This window comes from Aplysia californica, unplaced genomic scaffold, assembly GCF_000002075.1.
Source record: "Aplysia californica isolate F4 #8 unplaced genomic scaffold, AplCal3.0 scaffold01155, whole genome shotgun sequence".
Classification (NCBI taxonomy): Eukaryota; Metazoa; Mollusca; class Gastropoda; order Aplysiida; family Aplysiidae; genus Aplysia; species Aplysia californica.
This window is the reverse complement of record NW_004798425.1, coordinates 119466-128891: the sequence shown is the minus strand read 5'-3', so window position 1 is coordinate 128891 and position 9426 is coordinate 119466. Positions and strand designations below refer to the sequence as shown.

The 9426-nt window shown below is 49.1% G+C and overlaps 1 protein-coding gene across 2 annotated transcripts in view; it reads left to right on the top strand.

Moving 5' to 3' along the window:
• Nucleotides 1-6824, top strand: part of LOC101864037 — a 46054-nt gene extending 39230 nt beyond the window's left edge. For both annotated transcript variants that reach the window (XM_035973345.1, XM_035973346.1), the window contains exon 2: nt 3459-6824. In XM_035973345.1, coding sequence (XP_035829238.1) covers nt 3459-6809 — 3351 coding nt within the window. In that variant the 3' untranslated portion in view covers nt 6810-6824. The remainder of the gene's footprint in view (nt 1-3458) is intronic.
• The last annotated feature ends 2602 nt before the right edge of the window (nt 6825-9426 follow it).

Sequence of the window (9426 nt, the reverse complement as noted above, 5' to 3'; positions counted from 1 at the left end):
GGGGGAGGGGGTGGGTGGGGGACGTGACCTGTGAAAGAAAGTGGGCGAGTGTGTTGAGACATTGCGGAGCTCTGCTTGTTTCGCTGATGATTCCGGGCGTAACTTTTCCTTACCGGCTGTCAGAAATTCAGAAATGTCTTTGTCTGTGCTGCCCCTTTATTGTCTTATTTAAAAAAAAAATTTTGGGTTGTTTTTTGTTGTTGTTTTTTTTAGCTTTAGTAACAGTTATATAGTTATATGGCTTTTATAACACAATTAGTTCACGACATGAGTGCCGAAGATTACAGGTGTTACACGGAAGAGGAGGGGGAAGAGAGATAAGGACGATAGACGTTTGGTTGGAAAGAAAGAGCAATTCACAGCAGCAGAGCACCCGCCTAATATTGGCATTTATGGTTCCGGTATTGTTGGACCTCGAGAAGAGAATTATGTGTCACGATGCAGTGGAATAAGGCGCTCGTCAATTAGTTATTGGTATCATCTTAAAAGTAGTTCATTTGCCTTGCTTTCGATAAAAAAAAGGATCCATTTGTTGTGATTAGAAGTCGAGATATTAGCAATTGAAAGACGTGGATACAGACGTTAAATTAGCGAGAAAATGGCCGCCAGAGCTTAAGAGTCTTTGGAAACTGCAAATTTAAATTAGTTGTGTCTTTTATCAACACTTTCCCATCAAATCCACACACAAAAGTGATTTTGAATTGACATACACGGTGTTGGCATAAAAAAACAAAAATTCGAGAAAATAAATTGTGAACTGGCCGAAAAATGCCGATTTTTCGGATTAACGAGCGCCTGATTTCATCACGATGCATCACATATGCAATGTGCGTGTGCACTTTCCGCATGTATCAAGTGGGATCAGAGCGCCCTGTTTTCACAGCCAACACAAATTTCATTTCTCCGATAAGATCTGTGGAGTGGAAGTCGATCCCGACCCGGGTGCCCAGTGGGCAGGTTACACAAAACTAAATTATACTGTCTTAACTACGAGCTATCTTTTAATAGATTGGCCGCCTGTAGAGAGTGTTTTAACGTTTGTCCAGTGAAGGGTGATTCATGCAGGTGGTTGGCGAGTGTTCTGGTGTGGTTAGCTCTTTCTTTCCAATCAAACATCAGTTGTCCTTATCTCTCTTCCTTCTTTTTTGCGTTTGTTGGTCTGTTGTAATATGTCCTGTAATCAATGGCACTTACAGTATGACCTAATTGTGTTGCAAGTGCCATAAATCTCTTACTAAAATTACAGTAAGACGAGGCATGATATGTTGTTTCGTAGCCTCAGAGCTCAGGAACAGAAGAGGAACGACTTGGGACGTGTAAGAGTTTAAGTGGCTTGAAATAGTAACAAGCTCAGATTATCTGATACTGTCAATAATATACCAACTGGAAAAGACAAATTTGCCCTAGCTAAACCCTGCAGAGCGGATGGTTGGAGGGTGCCACTGGTAGGTCCTACTTCATTACTTTCCCTCTGTCGTTTCCGTCTGTCAGTCTTACTTTTTCCCAGTACTAAAAGATCATTATTATGTCGGTGTGCATCTCTTTATCCAATCAAACAACCCAAAAAAAAAAAAACAGATACCCCCCCCCCCGTAAAAACAAACAAAGGAACAACCCCCCCCCCCTCCCGCCTTACTAAGAAGTAGTCTAAAGAATCAGTTCCATCTACTACTTCACCTTAGTAAAAGATAAAATGTATGATTTTAGTTGCACGTAACCTGCCACTGGCGCGTCAACGGGGATTACAGAAGGAGTGATAAATTGTCCTCTGTGAATGAGGTGCGATATGTCACATGATAGAAGGGCATGGCCTGGTCCAGGTCTTGAGCGGTTCCGCGGTTCCGCCAGCCGGGGACTCGCTGCTATGTGGGGTACACACTGTTTCCGAGTTTGACAGGTCGTGTCTACCCCAGGATTACAAAGTTCTGTCTGCTCGGTGCCTAGTGTGTGGGTGGTTGGCGGGTGCTCTGGTGTGGTTTGCTCCTTCTTTCCTATCAAACATCTATAACACTTATCTCTCCTCCGTCTTTTTTGTGTATGTTACTCTCTTGTAACACATATATTCTTCGGCACTTATATGACCTTATTGTGTTGCAAGTGGCGTAAAACTCTTACTAAAACTAAACGAAGTACCTAGTTTTGAGAAAATTGACGTGGATAATTGGTCACTTTTAAGCACAAGGAGGATATCCCGAAAAATGTTGTTTTGAGAAAAATCGAAGGTAAAAGTTTTTGCCTCTTGTTCAGTTTCTTTGAAAAGACAAGGAAAGTTTTCTCCTTAACCAAACAAAGGTGTGTGTGTGCCAAAAGAAAGGTACTAAAAGTCGCCACAGACCATTATGAGCTACAGGCTGATAATGACAATGTTCTTTTTTGACCAAAATGAATTTCCATAAAAAATGATAGTTCCACTATTATTTAACAATGTGTTAAGAGACTTTATTGTTTAACTTCTGAGTATTTTATTTTGAATTATTTAAAGGGTAGGGTATGTTTTAAAATGACAATGCACTGCTTTTAGAAGGTGTTTAAATCTACTATTGAAGCACGTTTGCTCTTCCACGCTATTTTTTACCATTAAATTCTAATCATGATATTGATGTCAGTTGAAAGCCGAATTGGAAATTAAGTTTCCATGAATAGATACATTAGAAACAATTGAATCATCGTTGGGTTTTTTTTTTCAAGTTTGTGTATGGTTGGCGGATGCTGTGGTGTTGCTTGCTCCTTTTTCCCCTGTCTTCCAAATCTCTCCTCTTTTTTTGGTTTTGTTACTTTTTCTAGTAAGACCTCTGATCTTCGGCACTTACATTATGACTTTATTGTGTTGCAAGAGCCGTAAAGAGCTTACTTAAAGTAACCAAATGGAATAGTGACCGCTCTTTGGGACTCTGTTTTTGGGACGTTAGACATTTGCGACTTGTACCGAGCAACAAGTATCTCTCAGGCCGAGGAACTCATACATCATGTCCCTGTCTTCAAGACAGCTAGAAAGCAATGAATCACCTCCCCATTTTTTCATGGAGTTGCACCGAATTTGACAAATTATGCTAGATTATCTGGACAACAACAAAAAAAAACAAAACTACACAAACAACAACAAAATAATAACAATACCAACAAAAATAGCAACAACGACAATAACAATAATAGTAACAACAGAAACAACAGCAATAATAACAAAAGTCACAGCATGAAGAGCAAAACCGCCACCATCATCATGAACAGCAGCAGAAGCAGCATCACCACCATCAACAACAACAATAACACCACCACCACCAACAACAACAACTGACTCCCCCTATGTTCTATTTTTCCTCCCCACCACCACCACCACCACCACCACCACCAACAACAAAAACAACAACAACAACAACAACTACAACTACAACAACAACAACAAAAACAACAACAACAATAACAACTGACTCCCTCTATGTTTTATTTCTCCTCCGCAGAGTTCCCAGCCGGACGCCCGGAAGCGGCGCTCCTTCCTCCCCGCCCCCAAGAGATCCTCCGGCCTCTCCCCCACCTCCCCTCAATCCTCCACCTCCCACCCCCTCTCCGGTCTACCACAGCCCACCTCCTCCTCCTCCTCCCACCACAGCGCCTCCTCCTCCTCCTCTACCTCATCCGCATACCCCTCTTCCTCCTCCTCCTTGGCCCCACCCCAACCTGGCGACCCTCGTGACCCCCGTGACCCCCGCTCCCACTCCGCCGACTCCAAACGACGAGACAAAAAGCCGGACAACTCCGCCCCAGTCTTCGGCAAAGGTCTGCGCGTCGGAGCCCGGATCAAGATCGGTGGAGTCAAACCCGGGATCCTGCGATACCTGGGCACGACACACCTGGCGCCGGGAATCTTCTGCGGTATCGAGCTCTTCGATCCAGATGGCTGTCACGACGGGGAAGTGAACGGGCATCGATACTTTTCCTGCTCGCCGAAACACGGAATTTTTGCGCCCAAGGAGCGCGTGTGCCTGGACAGCTCCGCCTGTGCCCTGGGCCGCGTGACGTCAGACTCGGACAACAGCTACAGCAGTACTGAGAGCCTGAGCGAGCGGAGCAACAAGGCCTTCCAGGACTACGCCGAGGGCGAGCTAGAGGCCATCGACTACTCCACGCTCAGCCCGGAGTCAAGCTTCCACGAGGCGCTGCAGGGAAACAGGGAGGCCGGCAGCAGACGAGGAGTCGGGGGGCAGAGAAGTCTCCTCCCGCCCCAACCCTCCAAACTCGCCTCGCTCTCCACCACCTATGACGTCATAGACCTTGACCAGTCGGCTGACTCAGGGTCCGAGTACGCCCATCGGGCAGCTTCGCGAGATCTCGCCGAGGCCCCGCAGAAGAGGTACAAGTCTGCTCTACCCAAAGCCACCCGGTCGTCGGGTATCCCAACAGCCCCCACCTCCAAACTCCCCACCTTCTCCTCCACCTCCTCTGTCTCTTCCTCCTCCACCTCTCGCTCCTACGCCAAGCACGACGAGCAGGGGCCGACCTTGCAGTACAGAGGACCTCCGGCCCCGCCGCGCGGCGAACCGGGTCGAGACGAGTCCCGAGTACCCGCCGACGCGCACGCCAAGACTTTCACCCACTCGTCGGCCTCCGAGTCGGACCGGGAGAGTGACCGAGCCTCGCCGCGGTTCCGGATCGCCACCACCCGCTCGTCGGACGACTCGGAAGAGGACAGCTTCGTGTGGGACGCTCTGAGCCGGGGCATCAAGAAGCAGCTGCGCGCCGACAGTCGGCAGTATCTCAACTTCACCTTTGACCCCGAAGAGCAGAACCGGTCGGTCGACAGAGAGGACAGCGAGTCCGATTCCAACTCCAGAGATCCGAGCGCGGACAGGAAGCACGCGGCCAGGGTTTACCCCCCGTATTCGGATCCTAAATTCATTAAATATATCGCGAAAAATGTGTCAGACGATTCTCTTGGGATTATTTCGACGGATGTGGTTGGCGATACCAGCCCGCGGGAAGTAGCAGACGGCGGCCGGAGGTCCTTGCGGGGGGACGAGCTTCATCAACTCCGCACCTCCACGCCGGTCACTTCTCGTCCCGGATCCGGCGAGGTTCGAACCTCGGACAGCTACACCATCTTCCGCGAAGACCAGCATACAAGCCACAGCTCGGACATGAGCCAAGATAGCTCTGGTCTGGACGAGGACGGAAGTGGTCATCTTCATCAACGTCATCATCATCACCATCATCATCAACATCGTCGTCTGTCTGCGACCAGATCCATCTCCGACAGCGATCTGCCGCCGGAGTTGATCCCCCGCCACTCGGATGAAGGTACGGAACGCTACCCGCCTCCACCACCCATGTACGATTCTCATGAGGAGGACGAGCGGCTGTCTGAAGGTGGGTATGGCAATGAAGGTAATAAAGGTGAAGGCACTTCTGCTAGTTTTGGTTTGAACCCCTCCCGAAAGCTTGATAGTCGCAAGTGTGAGAGCTACAAAGGCGCCCCGCCGCGGCATGAGGCGGACGTAGGCGCGTCGCGGAGCTATACCCTAGCTAGTCACGAGCTGGTGGAAGAGATCCCTTGTAGGAAAGACTCTAGCTATACCGTATGCACCTCGCAGAGCTACACTATCGCCAAGTCGGACTCGGTGACGTCATCGCCCTCGCGGAAGAGCAGGAAGGTGTCGACGGGAAGCTCGGTGAATGGCGAGCCCCCGGGCAGCGGAGACTCGTCTTCTAGCGGGACGGACCCCAAGACGGACTCGTCCGGGGAAAAGAAGGGAGACACCATGGACGACTCTTCCAGCGGGCCGTCGCCCGAGGTGTCGCAAGCCTTGGAGTGGGACTACGACCAAGATTTTGACGGCAAGAACCCGCTGAGCCGGCAGGACAACACGATGACCACTTCCGCCAGCACAGGCACCTCCGAGTCTCTGAGCGACGTGCTGAGGGACGGTTCGGACAACAGCGACGGTCTGGGCGAGGCCGAGATGCCGTCCATGGAGGACTCGGACTCGCAGTTTGAGGCGCCGGACAACGAGTTTGAGAACATCGACAGCCTCGAGGACTTCCCCATCTTTGGCAAGGACGCCAAGACGCTCATGACGGACTCTGGTATCTCTGACTACAGCACCACCAAGTCCTCCTCCTCCACGGTCTGCGGAAATTCGTCGGACGAGTGTTCCCGGGAGGATGACGCCTCCTCGCTCCGCACCACGCGAGCCGTCAGCTCCGACTCGTCACAGGAGACTCTGGCCGCTGAGTTTGTTCCCGACACGCCGGGCTCTGTGGAGGAGAAAGACTTGCCGGGTGACGAGGACCGGGATCCGGGAGAGGAGGAGGAGTACGAGGGGGAGGATGGGGAGGGAGCGGCCGGGGGGTTCGTGAGCCGGAGGGGAGCCAGGGTGATGGACGTGCGGGACGAGCTCGAGCGAGAGCGGAAAGACTCGATAGATGACGGGAACTCCACGTCACCGGCCTCTGTTGTGTCCGTGGAGGAGGTGAGCGCCATACAGGACCGGACGCTCTTAGTGGACGAGGTGACCTCAGGTCTGAGCATAGTGCACGCTGGGGAGAGGAGCAAGGTCAAGGACTTCCATAGTCCTGGCTCGGACACCTCGCTCTCCGACGAGGTGCCCGACGAGTCTTTGGACACAGACCGCTCTCTGGGATTTGATGATGTCACGGTGCTGGAGAAAAGTTCGTCGGATCTCCCGCGGGCAGGATCTGAAGACACGGGCGACGAGGACATGAACGATGAGTCACGTGACCACACGGCCGGCCGCAAGCAGAGGCCCGTGTCGCTTATCTCGACCACCAGCGCCGACACAGGTACTGACCCCTGACCCCTGATCCCCCTAGCTCTAAGGCCAGTACTACAGCTAGATGCTTCCTAGAATCTCAACTCTCTCTCTCTCCCTTCAGTTTTTTTTTCACCCCCACCGTTCTCACGCCTCTTCACACCTACCAACACGCTCACCCGTCATAATTTTTCTTCAACCCTTCGCCATGTTCCCCCCCCCCCCAAGACTTTCGCCTTTTTCCACCCCCAAGATCTTCATTTTTTTCTCCTCCGCCTGCTTTCTTCCATCACGGAGAAAGAGTCGCTAACATTCTTCCAACTGGAGACAACTCTTTTCTGCATCAGCCTGGCTCACCAATTCACTGATTTTGTTTGACCAATTCCTCTCACAACTCAGCATGCCACGATTTTTTCTTTCTTTTCCCGCACGCCCAGTCCGTTTCATTTTTTTCCCTTGAGAATGCAGAAATGTCGAACCTCGATGAGACAAAGTGCCCTCTCTTTTTAGTTGTTGTAACAAAGTTGTGCGTAAATATGTGTGCGTGTGTAGGTATGTGTGTGTGTGTGTGTGTGTGTGTGTGTGTGTGTGTGTGTGTGTGTGTGTGAGTGTGTGTGTTTGTGTGTGTGTGAGAGAGAGAGAGAGAGAGAGAAAGAAAGAAAGATTTTTTTTTTAAAGACTAGGACAGTTGGCATGTTTGTATTTGTGTGTGCATCTTATGAATTTATGGGTATAATAATATATACGTGGAGAGAGAGAATGCATGTGTGTGTGTAAGAGGATGTATAAATGTTGCTCTCTTTGATGTGCCCGTAATTACTTTTCTTCTGATTCCCAAATCACTTGTCACAATGTCACAAACTTAAGTCGCCAACAGAACACAACGGCACGTGTCACTAAATCCTGTCTGTCTACGTTGTTGGCTGGACTTGTCGAGTCGGTGTGGCGGGTCGGACAAAGTTCACAGTCCTCGCATGTTTTTGTACACAGCGGAAGATGTGATTTACCATTTGAGGGTACACCATACATGGAAGGTGTGGCTACCACTAAAGGGTACACCATACATGGAAGGTGTGGCTTACCACTAGAGGGTACACCATGCATGGAAGGTGTGGCTACCACTAGAGGGTACACCATGTATGGAAGGTGTGACTTACCAATAGAGGGTACACCATACATGGAAGGTGTGGCTACCACTAGAGGGTATCACAGTAGACGGGTTGATTTACCTTAGAGGGTGTCTGATAAAAAGATACATGTAATAGAACAACACACCCGAGACCTACACACGATAATAGAACAATACACATATGATCTACACACGATGATGGAGCAACACACCGGTTCGCACGATAATGAAACAACACGCTCGTGACTTACACACGAGAATGGAGCAACACATCGGTTCGCACGATAATGAAACAACACACGCGTGACTTAGACACGATAATGGAGAAACACACCTGATCATACGATAATGAAACAACTCACCTGATCACACAATAATTAAACAACACACCCGTGACCTACACACGATGATAAAACAACACATCCGTGACTTGATCACACGATACGTCGCAAGGTAGCAGCTCAATTAGTATCGCAGCTCGTGGTTTTGTCAGAAATAACTTTTTGACATATTCCAGAGCTTTGGGAATGGGCACATGCCCTGTTGTCCTCCCCACCCCCCACCTCGGATTCAGTCGATTATTTTGCACAGAATTAACTTCAATTGAAATTCCAGGTACTGTTGATGGTTATAGTGTGGTGAAAAATCTGTGCTTTGCTTCTCCTGTAAAATTTGAAAAGCACGAGTTACGATAGTAGTGATGCTACCCCGCGATATATTATATTGATGTGGTAAGCAGGTCATGAATGATGTTGTTCTATTACCTAAAATGTGTGTAACTCGATGCCAAAGAGGGGTGTGTGTTACATACCGAGATGTATAATTCGTGTAGTCTCGGGAGTAGATGCATGCAAAATTCGTGTATCCTCGTAGCAGATGAATAATTCATTAGTCCAGGAAGGTGTTAGTTTGGCGTTTTACTACACGTGCATGAATGTTAATGTGTGCTGGACACGCGCATGAATGTAAATGTGCGCTGGGCACATGCATGAATCAAAATATTATTATTATGTGCTGGCGTTCCCTTAGTTTTTGTCTCGATTTACGACGACATAGTTGTCCAGATTTGGGTCATTTGGAAGGATGGAGTTGGCCTTGTCAGTTTCATGGTTTGGTTCTCGTCTTGCAGGCAGTGGACATGGGTTCGGTTCTTCCGACCGGTTGGGAGGGGGGTATATCCGTTTGTGATGGAGGTGAGGGGGGGCGGGAGTGCATGCTTTTTTCGGGGATAGGGGGAGGGGGTTGAACAGTAGCAATAATACGAATATTTGTTTTTCCTATGCGCTGAATATTTACGAACCAAAAACAAAATGAGCACTTTTACCTTTTGTGCCAGGGTCTCAGTGTTACGAGATATTTTTCTCACGAGGGCAAAAGTAAAGGATTTACAGGGAGAAGAGGGGGCTGATTTTTGTTATGACTGACAACAAGCACATACCAGCACAAAAGTGCTAAAAAGCAGCAAGGACGAAAAAAAAAGACGAGAGAGAGAGAGAGAGAGAGAGAGAGAGAGAGAGAGAGAGAGAGAGAGAG